This window comes from Hyperolius riggenbachi, chromosome 5 (assembly GCF_040937935.1).
Source record: "Hyperolius riggenbachi isolate aHypRig1 chromosome 5, aHypRig1.pri, whole genome shotgun sequence".
NCBI lineage: Eukaryota > Metazoa > Chordata > Amphibia > Anura > Hyperoliidae > Hyperolius > Hyperolius riggenbachi.
This window is the reverse complement of record NC_090650.1, coordinates 358,820,479-358,838,628: the sequence shown is the minus strand read 5'-3', so window position 1 is coordinate 358,838,628 and position 18,150 is coordinate 358,820,479. Positions and strand designations below refer to the sequence as shown.

The 18,150-nt window shown below is 43.1% G+C and overlaps 1 protein-coding gene across 4 annotated transcripts in view; it reads left to right on the top strand.

The window, feature by feature from the left end:
• The window catches only part of NCOA2 (nuclear receptor coactivator 2), a 372,516-nt gene that overhangs the window by 271,713 nt on the left and 82,653 nt on the right, over positions 1–18,150 (top strand). For all 4 annotated transcript variants that reach the window (XM_068237481.1, XM_068237482.1, XM_068237480.1 and 1 more), the window contains 2 exons: positions 2,555–2,658; positions 15,410–15,587. In XM_068237481.1, the coding sequence (XP_068093582.1) occupies positions 2,555–2,658; positions 15,410–15,587 (282 nt within the window). The remainder of the gene's footprint in view (positions 1–2,554; positions 2,659–15,409; positions 15,588–18,150) is intronic.

Genomic DNA, 18,150 nt, shown 5'->3' with positions numbered 1-18,150 from the left:
TAAATGTTATCATGCTGTGGCTAATAATTTCAAGCAGAGAGAAAGTTCCGAGTTTAGTTACACTTTAAGGGTGATTTACTAGAGGAGACGATCAAGGCATTGAATTTATATATGCATCAACATCTATAGCGTTTTGCTTGATGTCTTTCCAAAATGCTAGGACATCAGCAAAACAATATAAATCACAGGAAAGAGTTTTTTGGGTACATGGAACTGGAGTTGGTTTCATAAATTGAGAAGTCTGATTTGGAGTCAGATGATTTATGTACCAACTCCACAGCCCTGAATGCAACAATACAACAAAGAAAAAATGCGGCATGCAGTTGTAAAACCTAGCAAAATCGCTGCGTTTAGATGTTTTTCTGAACTTTGAGCTGCAAAAAGATTGGTTGCTAAAAGAAACCATTCATTACTGGAAAAAATATGCTCTGCCATATGCCTATTACTGGTTTGTCACCTTGATTGAAGGGTAGTGATGGCTGCCATCTTTTTTTCCTTAGTTCCCTGGCCATTGTGCTGGTCTCTGAGTCACAGTAGAGCCAGTACACCGGGTCTGCATACCGATTCTGGGTCAGTGATTTAGAATGTATTTGAGGCAGAAGATCAGCACAGCTGCCTGGTAAAGTTGCCCTTTTAAATTGACATCAGCTATCGCACCATCTACATTTTTTTTTCTCATTTCAAGTTACTTTTAGTAATACTGAAATAGCTGTGGGTTGCTTTTCCAAGAAACTTCAGAGCTTAAAGATGTCCTCTCCTGGCGGTAAATGATGGCTTTGGTCAGTGTGTTTGAAAATATTTCTTTTGCTCCAAGGAAACATTTAGCAGTGAAGCCACTTTCTCAGAGGTATGGAAAATGTGAACATAAAATGAGTTTTCCCAGTTCTTCTGTGACTAAGCACCAGTGTAGAAAGCACCTTTCTTTAAACGAGTGTTGTTTATATCTGTCCATCATGTGGTAACTGAAGCTATTTGTATGTCATATGCTGGTTAGATGATCAGACGGTCCTTCTAATATCTTTTGACTTGAGCCTTGTACACATACTTCATGGTTCTTTGCTGGTCAGTGCCACCTCTGCCAAGAATCTAGGGGTTGTTCTGTGACCCCCCAAGAGTCCCTGATGCCTCCGCAGGAGATTTGGACTTCCTAATCACAGGGCTTTGGAGTCTGTACCAAAATCTCGAGCCACTTAGTTTATGAAACCACCAATTACAGGTGCCAAAAATTGCTACGTCTCCTCGACTTTGACTCCTTAGTGTAATACCTACTGTGGAGGCTGTGGAGTTGGTGCAAAAATCAACACTCTGACACCACGTTTATGAAACCTCTAACTCCAGGTACTCAAATTGCTTTGTTTCCTCGACTCCTGACTCCACAACCCTGCGTAATCATCTCCGCCAAGGCCATTGCTCCTCTTCTTGATCCATCATGTATTGTGCTGCTATTGTCCCTCAATCCCCCTCCATAGTAAAATAATGTTCCTCTAGGTTAATGAATTGTCTACAAAACTCTGCCCTGATCTGCCACCTGATGGATTGGATCAAATCCTTACTCCTGTGGGCATCAGTCATTGCGCATGTACACACCTCTAGAGGTTTGCACTACTTTCTAGCGATCCCTTTAACCAGCCCTGGTACCTGTGGTGTTTATATAGTTGCCACTTTTGGTTTACTGGTGTATTATCATGAACATACAGATATCCCACTTCTTGGGAGGGGAGCAGCTGCACCAGTTCGACATGTTTTGAGCACTACTAAATCGTAAATGTGGAAATCTTATTTCTCAACCGACGAGAACTCCTTTTACTACAGATGCCACATGAGTTGCCCACGGCTACTTGACACTTGCAAGACAGAACACATTTAGAGTACCACTTGACTCAGGCAGCTGAAACTTATTTTTGCAACTTGGGCAACACCTCCATCCAAGGGAGTCCTCTCCAGTTTATCTTTATTCCATCAGTGCATGGGTTTATCTGCCAGTTTGTGCCTGCCCATATAGCTGGAGCTTGCCAACCTGACCACACACTGCTGTTTGTAACCATAATACATGTGCTTCTGTTCTGAGTAATGCTTCCCCCACCTATTTATTTCCAGTTACAGCAAAGGCCCAGTTATCTGGAACTCTGGCAACTGGAAGTCTCAACTAACCGGCATGCCTGAGGGATAACGGGGACTTTGTTTTGGGGGTGTTTGCAGCCTTTTATATCTCACTGCGCCTCCAGCGATGTCTTACAGGCTTCTTCTTGCTCTTAGCGGCCTCTTGGTGTCTGTGCACTGCTACTGGCATGTCAGGTGACACGCCAGCTTCTGTGCACGGGGAAAGCTGGGAAGCCGCTAGGAGCAAGAGGAAGGTTGCAAGATGTTGCCTGGAGGTTTGGTGAGTATTGGGGGAGGGGGTTGTGCTTAATAGCCAAGCACGTGTATCCGGCATCAGGCGATCCCCGCTGGTGCCTTATACCAGAGGCTCTGCTGTATGTAATATATGGACTGCTAATGTCAGAATACAGACCTCTTTGGTACTGTGTGCATAATGTCTCTATTTTGTTTACAGAGAAAGCAGCAGCTGCAAACGAAGATGAAGTTCAGAAAGCGGACATCTCTTCTACAGGCCAAAGTGTCATAGACAAGGATGCACTTGGACCCATGATGCTGGAGGTAGGCATTGTTATCACTATTATGTAACGGCGTGTTAAAAGCTGCTTATATTTAATATGTTCAGTGCTGAGATTGCATAAGCTGTGTAGACCTGTTTGGCAGGTTTAGGCTTTTTTGGTGCTGCGCTTCTATATGACCACCACATAGTTCACTCCGCATTTTGTAGCTGAATCCACATTGAGCTGTCATTTCTAACACCTACTTATTGTTTTATACACTGTAGTGTCACAGATATGTCAGTGATTGTTCTGTGACAGCAGCCAGTTAGCATATCCTATAAATGTGTATTTATGAAATGCAAAGCGTGTGTGTAGTTAGTTACATATTTGTTTCCCCCAGTGTGCAGGTGATGGCTCCTGCTTAGTATCATTGTGCTCAAAACCAACATTGCATCCATCCTTATTGCATCCAAGCTTATATAGTAATATCACAGTGATGCGGAAGAGAACGTCGCAGGCAGTCAGCGCTTTCTCCACAGCAGTGAAAAAGGAAGACTCCATGTTTGGTTGGGTCTGCGTCATTTGAATAGTAGATCATCAGTTGTTGTCATGTACATCAGTTGTTTAAAGGACAGCTGACCTGATAGGAATATAGAAGCTACCATATTTATTTCCTTTGTAAACAATACCAGTTGCCTGCCTTTCTAGCTGCAGTAGTGTCGGAATCGCACACCTGCAACAAGCATGCTGTAAATGCAGTCAGGACCACTGTTGGGAAAATCTTAAAATGTAAAATATATGTAAACAGATACAGATAAGAGGTGCATTTCCCCTAGAGTAAATGGAGCCATACATTACTTTTTCTCCTATGTTGCTGTCACTTACAGTAATGCTGCGTACACACTGGCGACTATGGTCGTTTGAAACAGCTCATTAACGATCGTTCCGTCGACAATCGGGGAAAGTACTTTACCCAACGATCATTAACACGAACGACAAAAGAACGACATCGGGAAGATGGAAATATCCAACCTGACGGATCATATCTACCGACAATCGTTACAAAACTATAGTGTGTACAGACATCGGCCGAGAACGATCGTTACAAGGGCCATTGCGCCTGCGTTGAATTCTGCCCAGCTTCAGTACTTCCTTTGTAGCGCGGCCGTAAAGATTGTTACATTGCTCATTTCAATTAAACTTTGTTTTCAAGTTAACAATCATATATTTGTATCTATTGTAACTCCATGTCAGTGTTTTTTTTTTAATTTTATATAAATATGTACGCAACATTTCCTTCTGATCGTTCTTTTCTGCGAGAACTATCGTTAAAATGTGTATGATGATCGCTGCATCCCATTGTTGCATACCAATCTTTCCAATATCGTTTATCTGGTAACTATCGTTCTTTGCAAACGATAGTTATCGCAAGTGTGTACGAAGCATTAGTAGTAGAAATGTGACAGAGCCGACAGGTTTTGGACTAGCCCATCATTTCATGGGGGAGTCTCAGGGTTTTTCGTTATTTTCAAAAGCACTTAGCAGTGAATAGCAATAGCTCTGTCCAACTGCCAAAAAGTGTACGGTGAGCAGGGAGGCTGGCCAGGATCTTTGTAGAAGTCCTTTTCAGGGACTGTCTTCATAAAGAGTGAAGGCCATGCTGAGAATCCCCCATGAAGAGCTGGACTAGCCCAAAACCTGTTGGTAATGTCAGATTTCTACAAACTACTGTAAGTGACAGCAACATAGGAGAAAAGTCATTTATTTTCACGACCGTGGTTCTTTAAGTCAAATTTCATATCTGCACGCTTACTCAGGGCCTATGCCTAAAAGTATTAGAAGCAGAGGATCAGCAGGCCAGTCTGGCAATGTGCATATTGTGAAAGAAAATAAATATGGCAGCCTCCATATCCATAGGGCCCTTTTCCACTAGTGCGTTTGCGCTAGCTGAATCGCAAAATCGCAAACCGCTAGCGATTTTACAATCGCTAGGGTTTTCTAAATAACATAGAAATCGCGGTAGGTTATTTCCACTACCGCGTTTTGTTTTTGACGCTGATGCGAACGCGCGGCGAAACTATTATCAAAATCGCGATCGCAAACGTCGGGTAATCGCTGGGAAATTTAGCACTTTTGCTGAATCGCAATCGCTAGCGTTCAGCGCGAACGCTAGCGATTGCTAGTGGAAAAGGGCCCTTAGAGTGGATCTGAACTCACGCACAGGACACAAGGAAAACACACCCTGTTTTTGTATAGAGTGAAGAGCCTGTCTAATTCCCCCTCAGCTGCAAGTAATCATAATTGTAATTTGATCTCTCAGCTGTCAGCACAGTAATTCAGCTGCAACACAAGATGTTAACCCTTTGTCTTGTTCCATGAAAGCAGGAAGTAGACACACTACACAATTATTGCAGGAGTCCTGTGGGCTGCAACAAATGTATTTCTGTAAAGGTAATTTTGCTGTTGCTTATCTTTTAGAGCAGAGAGGAAGTTATGATTTCAGGTCAGCTTTAAGGTGCCCATTAATAGTAACATTTTTAAATCGGAATGCGATCTTTCGATGCAGTTTTTACGATCAAATAGCACAGAAGAATGTGCCGTGTGCGGCGGCAATCAGGGTAAAGCTATGTGCTATGGTAATTGGGAACAGAAAATGTAATCGATCTGAATGTTACATGTTACGATCTAATCACAAAAGAGAAATGCCCTAATTGACTAGTTTATTGGAACGATACCTTCAGTTACTTTCAATCGTAAAAATCACATTTAAAGATCGCATCTGATGAAAAACTCCTCTGTTTTTGAAACCTCCGACTCCAGGTACCCAAAATTGCTCAGACTCCTTAGTCTAATTTTTACAAAGGCTATGGGTTTGGTTCAAAAATCATCCGACTCCTCAGTTGATTGAAACCACCGACTCCAGGTACCCAAAATTGCTCCGACTCCACAGCCCTGTTCAGATGGCTGATAGTCTGGGCAGCTGTGCTATAGAGCCCTACTTGAATGTATGAAGGTTACTTCATAAATTGACACTTGTTCAATAAGTGATAATGCTGTGTCACTTCAGTGCCACTTTTATTAACTTTGAAGTCAGAACAGAGGTTTGTTTTTGTGTGTAGCAGGTCTTACATCAGTATTATTGATTTATAAAGTGGCAACACATTCTGTGGCGCTGTACAGAGCAAGAAACAAACATAGGGTACATAATAATACACAGACAGTGGTATACACAAAATATAGACACTGGTACATAATAAAATGTAACCTGATGACCAAAATGTACAGTAAATCATATGATGTTTTTTTAATCAGAGTTGTTTTCTGTCTGTGAGATCGGTTAGGAAGAGATTGAGTATTTAATGTCTGATGCTTCTGCTTTCCATTTTGTGGTGACAAACAGTGCAGTAAACAGTTATAGGGATAAGTCATACATTCCCTGCAGCATTTGTCATAGGAATGAATCTGGTCTTTGCTGTCATATGGTGTGGTTTCTACACATTCCGCACAGTGTTGTTTGCTTTACATCAGCTACTTCTATGGTGGCTGTGCACATCTCCGCTCCATCTGACATGCAGGCATGAAGGAATCAATGCAGGATCTCTCCAGGTGTGTTGAGACTGACCATCTCTGTCCTTGATGTTTCTCAGGGCCCTTTTCCACTAGCAGTCGCTAGCGTTCACGCTGAACGCTAGCGACTGCTGAATCGCAAAAGGTAAAAAATTACCGGCGATTTCCCGACGTTTGCGGCCGCGATTTTGCTATGCATAGCAAAATCGCTGCAAATATCGCTCCGCGCCGCGATCGAGTTTCAGGCAAAAACGAATCGCGGTATTGGAAATACCCTACCGCGATTCCTATGTTATTTAGCAAACCCTAGCGATTGTAAAATCGCTAGCGGTTTGCGATTTTGCGATTCTGCTAGCGCAAACGCGCTAGTGGAAAAGGGCCCTCAAGGTCTGTTATTGGCTCAGTCACAGAGAAGATTGTGGTCAGCGTATGACAAGCGGTGATCTGTGCCTTTAGTGCAAGGAATGCCGTACTTTCCAAATGGCGTTTTTCACCCATTTTTAGCCCAAAAAATGAATAGGTGGTCTGAAATAGTTCTGACTGTTGAAAAAATTTTGCATCAATCAGCTGGTACAGGCCTCCCAGTTCACTGTGTGTCTGCTGCCTCACTTGAATGGGGAACCATGACGCTTCTGGAACGCCAGCTCTGCCTCCTGATTCTTGTACACAAACTTCTGTTTACAGTGAATCTGTACGGAATTTATGCATGTGAATCCATTGTTACATCAAACACCTGCTAAAGCAGATGTTTAGTTTCTGTGAAAGGGTGGTTCAGGCCTGGTTCACACCTGGTTCACACTGGCATGGATGAAAAACTGATCTGTGTATCCACGATCAGTTTTTAAAAGGAATCAGTTTTCTATCCTTGACCCTCCGTTCCGTTAGCACGCGGTCATTGTGACAGACGTATCATTTGGAAGCCAAACCGGAAATCGCAGCAAACCTACACTTGCGGGCCATTTGGCGGAACTGGTTGATTGGATCTGTTAGAACGGAGCAATTTGAACAGATCCTATTGATGAACATAGGATCCATTCACCTCCGTTAGGGTGCCTTCTAATACAGTCCGCTAAACTGACTCTATTTTTTACTCCAGTGAGAACTGATTCGAATGATACTTGATAGGCTCCCTGCACACTGCAAACCCGATTTTGAAATTCCGATTTTCCCTGAATGCTATCAACAGAAAAGCGCGGAAAAAACGCAGCATGTAGTAATGATTAAAAATCTGAATCGCATGTAAAAAAATTATAAATCTGAATCGCATGCAGTGTGCAGGGAGCCATAAGGTGTTACAAGATTTTATTAGAGAAGTATCCCTCAATGGTCAAAAATAATTAAAATCAATAAGAGATGGGGACAGAGGTGCCGTCAGTCATGTTGTCTTCAATTGCAAATCAGTTGATGATGATCAATCACTGAGCAACCTGAGTGCGAGTGGACTATAAACTCTTGCTTGTATCCAGTCTGTTCCTGCTGCAGAAACCAATAGTATTGTCCCAGGATTACGGCAATATAATACACAAGAGTAACTCCCTGCAAACCAAGAGATTGAAAACCTTTCCGCTTTACCCCAAGATCCAAGTCTGATTAGCCAAAGTACTGATCATCTTTCAGGCTGCTTCTGTTCCCAGCACACCTCTCGTGTATTGCAGTCCTATCCCTAGGCATGTTGTGCGGCGAGGATTGGCACCCAATCCCCCTGGTGTTATGCAGGGTCCGCGATCGACCACCTTGGCCGGGTTTCATCTAGCATGTGTTATGGTGTTTTAGCGTGCAAAAGTAGATTTGCAGGAGAGTATAGAAAGCAGGCATGACTTCTTGTCGGCAGGAGTGTGATTTTTGCTTCGTGACAAAAGCACTGCAATAAGGAAGCATCTGCTTTTTAATTGTTCCTTGAAATGTCTGCACTTGTGCATGTCAGAGCATAAGTATATAGCTGTTGCTAGGCAACCAAGTATGAGCTGCAATTTGTAGCAGTGAAGTAAACATCACATGACTGAGCAGAGACAGGTTCTTCATCTTGCTACAGAGCACCCTCTTATCTGTGCTTAGTGTTGATCCCTTGGCAGTTTAGCCTGAGCCATTCTACCTGTCGGAATTCTAGTGGATTTATAAACCTTCAGTGCATTTGTTACGCTCTCTTGGCTTTTTGTGTGTTTTTGAAGTTAAACCAATAAAGTAACTTGGAAGTCAGTTAACAAGTGGAAACGTGGTGCATGGCTCTTTGTTTACTGTAGCGTAGAAGTGATACATTAGCAGTTGTTTCTTTGTTTATTTTTACATTGTTCTTGCAGACATTATAAACCATTCATGAGGGAATTATGGAGTCTGTCATTGCTGACCACCAAAGATTTATGCTCGTCCTCTGTGTAAACCAGGTGTTCTTATTTCTGTGTCTCTCTCTCTTGTTCCTGGTGAAAGACATTCTGCCATATTCCAGGACAAACAACCTAGTTTTGAAAAATATGGAAAGGGGTTAGGCTTTTTAGAGATTTTTTTTTATTATTATTGCTGTTTGTCCCCACTGAAAGGAATTCCCCTTAACTTTGCGGATGTAATATGAAAACTGGTTGTCCTTGAAAGAGAATGAGGGATAATTACTGGCGTAGCAATAGGGGGTGTGGAGGTAGCCACGGCATCAAGGCCCTTGGGCTAGAGGGTCCCCATGGGGTCCTCCCTCAACTGCAGTATTAGCTCTTTATTGGTCCTGTGCTTGTAATAATCACTTCTATAGATACTTTAAATAGTAGTGATCAATAACACACGGCTTCCTATCCCCTTCTTGCACCTCTGACACTGTGGTTGTCCTTGATTGGATTTGGTGTGCCATATCAATTGTTATGTATAGCTTGCTTGGGGGGGCCCTAATGCAAAACTTTCACTGGGGCCCACAACTTCTTAGCTACGCCACTGGGGATAATTATAAAAACTAGTCAACTATATTTCTTCCTCTACAAAAGTGTTTTTTTTCCCTGTCTTTTTCCCCTTTTGGTGAGATTTACTTCCTTTCTGGACAGGAAGTGATGGAAATTTCCACCATTGGGGATATAGATCAGCAATGTAAAGTGATTTTTGTTTAAACAGAATCCTCTGTCTTTTTCTGAGAAAACAGGTTAAAATGATTGACTTACCACTCACCATGTTCTGCTACACCCACAATGGGGCCAGACTCTGGTACCACAGTCGGACCCCATTGTGAGTGTAGCACACATGCAAGGTCTGTGCTGGTCTTACTGTGTAGCATAATGGAGGACTGAATTAGTAGTTTCTCCTGATTCCAGGCATTGGGTCTCCTGGGTTTTGCCACTGTCCTCCTACATGTCCTCAGGCTCATGCAGTGGCCATCAAAGTCCCTCTGCTGCTGCTGTCCTCCAGTTTGTCTCAGAGTTCCACTCTCCTCTGCCAATACTTAGCTTTGTTGTGGAAGCGGGCATGCGATCAGCCAGCATGTGATGGAGGAGACCTCATTGGTCCTTGTAATAGTGTACTCCCACTGCAGTAAGACATTGTCCTTTCATAAACCGTCCCACATTTTCTGTCAGCAGAGATGTGAGAAGAGCTGTAAAATGGCAAACTATTGCTGGTTAATAAATGGGCCCACAAATAATTTTGGCAGAAGATGAGCAGCCAAGTAACCATTCTTTCTCCAAAGAGATTGCAAGGACAGCCTTTATACTTCTTTCATGACAGGTGTGCTTTAAGCAATGTAGGCAGCAAACAAATTCCTGTTTGCTTCCTCATTCTCGGTCCTGCATAGCAATGTGCAGGTATGGGTCACCCCTCCCCATGCATGCTACATATGAGCTGAGAATTTCCAGTCCTCATTAGCCTGCCTGCTTGTTCCACACCAGTGGTATCAGCTATGTACACACGCTAGATTATAATCACTGGAGATGGCTGTTCATGATCGTCTCTGGAGGAAACCTAGCGCGAGTACAGCTGTCTCACAATGTCATGGATTGATCCATCATGACTGGTGGTTAAACAACTTCAAACTGCCCTGAACTCAGAACACCCTCTCTGCTCTTAAAGATGAGCAACAGCATGATAGCCTTGTTACAGCTGATACAAATCTTGCAATAAATCTGCAGTGTGTCTACTTCCTGCTTTCATGGAAGCAGACATAGGGTTAACATCCTAGTCAGACTTCAGTCGCAAGCTGCATGCTTGTTTCAGGTGTGTAATCCAGATACTACTGCAGCAAAAGAGATCAGCATAACTGCTGGACATCTGGAATGGTTTATAAGAAAATAAATGTGGCAGCCTCCATATCACTCATTTCAGGTGTGCATTAACCACTTAATGACATGCTGATGTATAAAAACCTCCTGCTAGAGCCTCTTAATGTCTCCAGGACGTTTTTCTAAGTCACAGTACTGCTGCCGCTGTGCGCGTGCCCGCTCCCGTGCCTGTGCACATGCGCGCTCCCCTGCCTGTGCGCGTGAAAATAGTGGGGGGAAAAAACACTGAAGAAAAAATACACCCTTAGGCCCGGTTCACATTAGCGTTCGCTATCAGGATTTTCCGGATCGGATCCAGAACGCATACTGTACAAACGGAGCGTACGTTCTGCATAGCAATGTAATGTCTATGCGGACGTTCACACGCGTCCGTTCCGTACGTACCGGAGCCGGATCGGATCCGGACTCTTTTCCAACATGCGCTATTTTTTGGGGTCCGGATCTCCGGCCCACGCATCCTGACCGGAGCCTGACAGCACCATCCGGAACACAGAAACCAATGGGAAACGGAAGGCACAGAACACACTGCCTACAAAAACCTGACGTTCTACCCCACTTCCTATGTGTATCCAAGCGGCTATTTCGGATGGGGACACATGGGCCAAGCATGTCTGGAGTGGAGCAGCAGTGACAGACGTGCTGGAGCTGTTTTGGCAGAATGTCGGAGGTGGAGGTGAGGCCTACAGCGGAGGAACCTGATTCTACAGGTGCACCAGGTGCACCTTCTGCTGACCCCAACATTTTTTTATTTAATTTCGCTATTTTTTGCCCACGGATCCTGATGGCAGCCTGATGCATGCCTGATGCAAACGGACCGGATCCTGATCGGATCATGATCGGAACCGTACGGTTCCGATCAGGATCAGGTCCTGATCCGATCAGGATCCGGTCCGTTTGCAAGGCAAAACGCAAGTGTGAATGGGGCCTTATTTCCTACTATATTGTCACCATACTTTGCACTAGGGACATTATTAAAATCTTGTGATAACCAGAACAAGTAGGCAGATAAAATGTGTGTGTTTTATACACAGTAGCCGTGTTTATATTAAAACTATAGGGGATGAAATTGGAGAAATAGTGTGTGTTTTTTTCATTTTTTTCCTTGTTTTTCCATTTAAAATGCATTGAAAAAGTAATTACTGAAAACAAATAACCCCAAAAAGCCCAATTGGTGGTGAAAAAAACAAGATATAGATTAATTCATTGTGATTAGTAGTGATTAAGCTATTGGCAAATGAAAGGGATGAGCACTGAAAGGTGAAAATCGCTCTTGTCCATTAGGGTAAACACGCCTTTGGGTTGAAGTGGTTTAAGTCAAATGAATTTCTAAGATCACTTCACAAAGGTAAAGGAGTTGCTTATCTGGGATGATGTTATGGATTCTTTAGGGTTGTGCTACATTTAACAAGTAAGGTGATATATGAAGCTAGTATATGATTGTACTGAAGCATGTGGTTTGGATTTGTTAGACGGTGAAGGTTAAATGTTCACAAAAGGTCGGGGTCAGCCAAACAGTGCTGGGAACTGGGTGCGTTTAGGGCAGGGCTGTGGAGTCGGAGTCTCGGAGATGGAGCAATTTTGGGTACCTGGAGTCGGTGGTTTCATAAACTGAGGTGCCTTGAGTTGGAGTTGGATGATTTCTGTACTGACTCCACAGCCCTGCTTCAGGCTTGGATGCTGGTAATGGAATGAGGTTAAAAGACAACTAAAGGGCGAAGACTATGGAGGCAGCTATATTTATTTCCTTATTAACTATTCCGGTTGCCTGGCAACCCTGCTGATCTATTTGGCTGCAGTAGTGTCTGAAAAACACCAGAAACAAGTATGCAGCTAATCTTGTCAGATCTGACAATAAGAAACGCCTGATCTGCATGTGCTTGTTTAGGGTCTATGGCTAAGAGTATAAAGGTTGCCACGAACAATACAATTTGGCGAATGATCGATTATGAATGATTATTCATATGAACAATCGGAAATTATAGTTTGGGACCACTAACTGATAAAAATCTCCTAACCGATCCAATCAGATTAATGAAATTAATCCAATTTTCGGATCGATCATTTTAATCTGATCGGATTTGTTAGGAAATATTTGCCGGTTAGTGGTCCCAATTGATCATTTCCAGTCATTCGTATGAATAATCATTCACAAACGATTGTTCGCCAAATTGTATCAAGAGTGGCAACCTTTAGAGGCAGGGGGATCAGTGGGATAGCCAGGCAACTGGTATTGCTTAAAAGGAAATGACCGACGGCCTCCAGTTCCCTCTCACTTAAGTTGTCCTTTAAAGTGAACCTGAGGTGATTGGGAGACTGCCATATTTATTCTCTTTTTTTAATCAATGTCAGTTGCCTGGCTGTCTTGCTGATCCTCTGCCTCTAATACTTTCAGCCATAGACCCTGAACAAGCATGCAGCATTTCAGATGTTTCTGATATTGACAGAACTGACAAGATTAGCTATATGCTTGTTTATGGTGTAATTCAGACACTACTGCAACCAATAGACCAGCAGGACAGCAAGGCAACTGAAATAAATATGGCAGCCTCCACATCACTCTCACATAGGAGAGATAGGGTGTGGATTAGGAATCCTAGAAGTATATATTAAAATTCCTCTGTTACTCCTCCTACCAATAAGCAGTTTAATAATGCCCATTCGGAATGTACAGTGCTCTCCAGCAAGAGCCAGGAATAGGAATACTTATGCTGGGTACACACTATGAGATTTTATGGTCTATTTACTGTCAGATCGATTATTTCCAACATGTCTGATTTGCTTTCTTAGCGATTTTCGAGCATTTTCCGATTGATTTCTGTTAACTTTAAAGAGACTCTGAAGTCTCAAAAAAAGTATTTTTATTTAACAAGTAGGTTTAATATGTTAGCCCTAAATAAACCGCCGCATTCCCGACGCTGTACACTATTTAAATCCCCCCAAACTCCCCGGGGGGCAATCCGGGCAGTGCTTCTGTGAGAGGCAGAGCTATGAGCCGCAGCTCTGCCTCACAGTGCATCTGTCAGCCTGGATCGTCGCCACTCTCCGCCCCTCTGTCTTCCTTCACGGAGAGGGGCGGGGGAGAGGCGGAGATCCACCGCTGACAGCCGCGTGTGAGGCAGGGCTGCAGCTCATAGCCCTGCCTCACATGGAGGCGCTTAGGGCAGCAAAATCCACGACCAAGAAAGTCGTGGATTTTGCAGGGGAGAGGGAGGGTAAGTTAGGGGGATTTAGATAGTTTACAGTGGCGGGAATGCGGCGGTTTAGTTAGGGCTAATATGTTAAACACATTTGTTAAATAAAAAGACGGGTTTTTTTGAGACTTCAGAGTCTCTTTAATAGATCGATCGGAAAATGCTCGGAAATCGATCGTTAAGCAAATCGGACATGTTGGAAAAAGACCATAAAATCTCAGTGTGTACTCGGCATTAGACTTTGCAGTTATCCAATAGATGAAGTTTTAGGCTGCAGAAAAGCAATGGAGACATTTTTCCATAGTTTGAAGTGTTGCTCTGACCATTAGCATTGTCCAGTGAAGCGTTGATCTTGTAATGTTGGTGTTCTACCTGCATATTGGCAGCTTTGAGATTGTTAATTCAGGAAAATAATTAATTTCAACCATTTCCTAGGTTCTTGTTTGTCATCTTCTCTCTCTATGTGGGCTGTTGCAGAAGTTGAGTGTAATATATTCTCTGTTTTGAAGGCAGTGCGGATAGATAAACAGATGAATCATGAAATTAAATCCACTTGTGCATCTATGTGTTAAGTTTGGTCTGAAAATGAATTATTTTTTCTACAATATGCGTGATTACGATTCCGCCATCCATTACTTGGCCCAAGTGAGGGAGATGAATAGCAGATGAATAATTATGCTGCTTCAGTGTAAGAATAATAGATTATATTTAATGATCTGTGCTGAAGTTACACATCGGTTCCCAAAATTCTGGTAAAAAGAACGGAGTGAATCTAGTGCACAAAGTGTTTGATCAATAATTATTTCTATATATTTTAGGCTAGAATTGATCGAAACAATCGATCAGACAGAACAGGAAATGTTAATTGATTTTCAATAGCTTTCGATGTGCTTTGTGTGCGAGGGATCCAACCCCCCTCTGTTCAGGTTCAGATCAGAGAAGGATTGATCGCTAAGTGGCATTGGGTGGCAATCTGTGTGTATAGCCACCCTAAGATGATCCATCCCTGCTACTTCCTTTATTATAGGAGTCGCCAAGGCCGGTTGTTCCCATAGGCACTTGTTGCTCCCCACCCCCCCCCCCCACCCCTATTTTATGTACAGCTCTCTTGGGCAGCAGCACCCCCTCTTCTGTGTGTTTTCCCCATTTGCAGCCTCTTTTCAATTTGCTACCGCCTTCGCAATATGCAGCAGCGTCTCTTCCTTGTCCAGCCATCCCCTTGGGCTGCAGTTGCCCAAGGCATGGGCCTTTGTGGCCTTCCCAGAAATCCTTCCCTGGAAGTTTTATTAGACCCGACTAACTTAAAAATATATTGAGAAGTCTCTCTGTCCCCCCATGGAGTTTATTTTTTGGGGTGTGTCAATCTCCCTGCTGCCTTTTTCTAAATGAGTCTTTCTGGTGGCCCATTACTTTACGGCCTCATTAGCCAATTCCACGGCCAATGCAAGGCAGAGTCATTGCAATCTCATCACAATATCCTTCGCAACGTTCAGATTGGCATATCACAGCACCCACACACTGAAGAAAGAAGTAGTATTGGTAGATTTCAGAGACAAAGCTTGGCACTTTCCATACATATAGACCTATGGTGAATAACGAAGCAGCATGTCTTCTGTAGTGTTTTTTTTTGTTTGGTTTTTGACACCTTATATTGCTAGACACTTGCAGATCCTCCACAGCAGAATGGGCACATGATGGTCTATGCTTATTGGCAGCTTTCCCTGTATAAGACCTGTCTTGTTTGTTTTGTTATGGACCCATATAATGGTCACTCTGTAATGCACTGATCATTATTTTTGTTTCTTTCCAGGCCCTGGATGGGTTCTTCTTTGTGGTGAACCGTGAAGGGAACGTGGTGTTTGTCTCTGAGAATGTTACTCAGTATCTGCGGTACAACCAAGAAGAGCTGATGAATACCAGTGTTTATAGCATTCTTCATGTTGGAGACCACAGCGAGTTCATCAAAAACCTACTGCCAAAGTCTTTAGGTAACAGGAGTCCCCTCCAAAAATGTCTATTTGATTTGTGGTGAAAATGTACTGTACGCGGTCTACACATGCAGCTCTATGAGCAGTCTTAATACAATTGTATAGTATGAGATTTGACTGTTTAGCTTGGCCTTACAAACTAAATTGTTTTAAGATTGTCCTTCAATGGTCATGTGAGTGGACAGAAGTTGTCCCTCTGTCTACTCTCACTGCATCAAGAGGCTTTGAGATTTCCTTTCTCTTCAAGGCACAGTTTCTTCTGTCCTATATCTATAAAACATAAAAGTGACTCAAGCTGTGAGCCTCCAGCACCTACCAAAGCCTTCCTTCTAAAACCATCCATACAGATTGGTGCAATGGAGTTGCATGATCATGCCTCCCATAGACCTCATATAGATCATAGACCACTTAGTGTGCTTATTATTTCCCACCACCAGCAGTTGACCAGCTGGCATCTATGCTTGACCCAGTAGAAAGATTGATGCCTGATCCAACCTCTCAGGTGACTTTTGCCTCTTGACCAGCTAGGTTTCTTCTTATGCAAAGATATATGGGATGGCATTCATTCACATGCCATTCATATTTGGACGGTTCTGATATTTAGAACATTATTTTCTTTAGACCAGAGCTCTTTTTTTTTTTTGCCAGAAAGAAGTCCACATTTTGTGTAAGTTAAGAAAGGTGTCAGTGCCAAGATCATTTCACATCTGAAAGTCTTTGATGCTGATTCCACTGAGGCTGCATCTGCCAAGATAAATGTACCGTGCATGCTGTGTTTATGTTCTGCTCTTATACATGTGATCGCATTTTGTGTGTAGTAAGTTATGCATAGAACTCTTTGGTCTCTCAGTGAGTTGATGAATTTCTACCGGATGTCAATTGCTGGAGTGAAACCAGCACATAGTTTGAGATTTGTTTCTTTGATGTCCTCTTTATACCTCACTTGCTCCCTGACTGTGTCTTCTTTAGCTCTTGTTGCACAATGCAAAGTAAATAGGAGCAGAAGAGATTACTTGCTTATCCTTGTTTTTGTATCATATTCTTGTTCTTTAATGTGACATAAATGGAATTATTCCATCAGGACTAGCTGTGGTTTGGTCTACCTCCTATTTACCTTGCTGGTGTTACCGAAGTTGGCCAGATTTGCACTAACTGTGGAACTTCCTCCTGCAATATAAGGGCAACCAGGTTAAAAAGAAACACAAAGGAAAGTGGAGGTTGCCATCTTTATACCATGTTTGAGAATCAGAAAACCTTTATTCAAGCTCGACTGGGTCATGCCCGGAATTGGGTTTGGCACTTGCAGAGCTCAGCTAAATAGGAATATAGGAACATGTATAATACAAAAAAGCACAATAAACAGCAGTGTCAGCAGTAGGACACGATTCATTACACAAACAGTGTCTGTAGCCTTAAAGAGGGAAGAAAGTGAGGAGGTGGGCGCTGGAGGTGGGAGGACATGGAAGGGAGTTCAAGAGGTTGACAGCGAATGGAAAAATGGAGTTCCTGTACCTTTACGTTATGACGGAGATGGCCCGAAACCTGCGGCCTGATGGTAGCTGACAGAAGAAGCTGTGGCCAGGGTATGAGGGGTCGTAGGCAATCCATGGTTGTTCACAATGCTTGGTTGTTAGCATTTGCTTGGCTGATGTACCGAACTTAAAGTGAACCTCCGGACTAAAAATCGACTCAGCAGCACTGAAAAGGCTTGGTGTTTCTTTAACAGTTTCACAGCATCAGAACTTTGTTTCTCTTATACAAGCCTCATTTTTAGCTGCACAGAAGAAAACTGCCCGGGCTTTTTTCCCCTGATGCTGTGCAAAGCATGATGGGATTTCTGATGTTGTTGTTCTCATTCTGCTATTTTGGTGCAAATTTTTTTCTTTTACATTTTGAATTTGACATTTGAAGCCTAGCGTGTGCAGCTGGGAGGGGTGATCAGGACACAGGACAGTTGGAACTGTGTCTCCTGCTCCTTGTCACCTCCTTTCAACCAAAAAGATGGCTGCCCCCATGACAAAGATGGCAGCCCCCATTAATCACAATCATTTGCCTGTTCTTTTAAAACAGCGTGGGTAAAAGATTATATTACCTATCTATTCTAATTAACATAACTAATGTAACTTGATGACAGTATGTATGTTTAGGCTGAAGTTCCCCTTTAAGTCTTCAGTATCACACACCTAAAACACTATGTACTAAGTGTAATATAATAGCTGAATAATATAATATAAAAGTGTAATAATAGTGCATCGGTTATTGAGTGATTATATACAGTTGTGGTCATGGGCAACTACGCATGCGCAGAAGCGTTCATGCACCTCTCTCGATCACGCTCCCATGGGAGTCCTATGCTTGCACAGCGATCTCACCAGAGGGATCCAGAGCCTTCCAGGACCAGACAGATAATGGCCGCCAGTGTCTCGATCCTGGATAGTTGAGTTGAAATTCCCGCTGCGCGCTATGCTATGCCCAAGCCCCCCGGTGGCTATCCCAAGTCAGGCTCAGGATTACTTTTCCTGGCTTCTTTTTTCTCCCCCGAGCCTGATTTGGGGTTACCGCC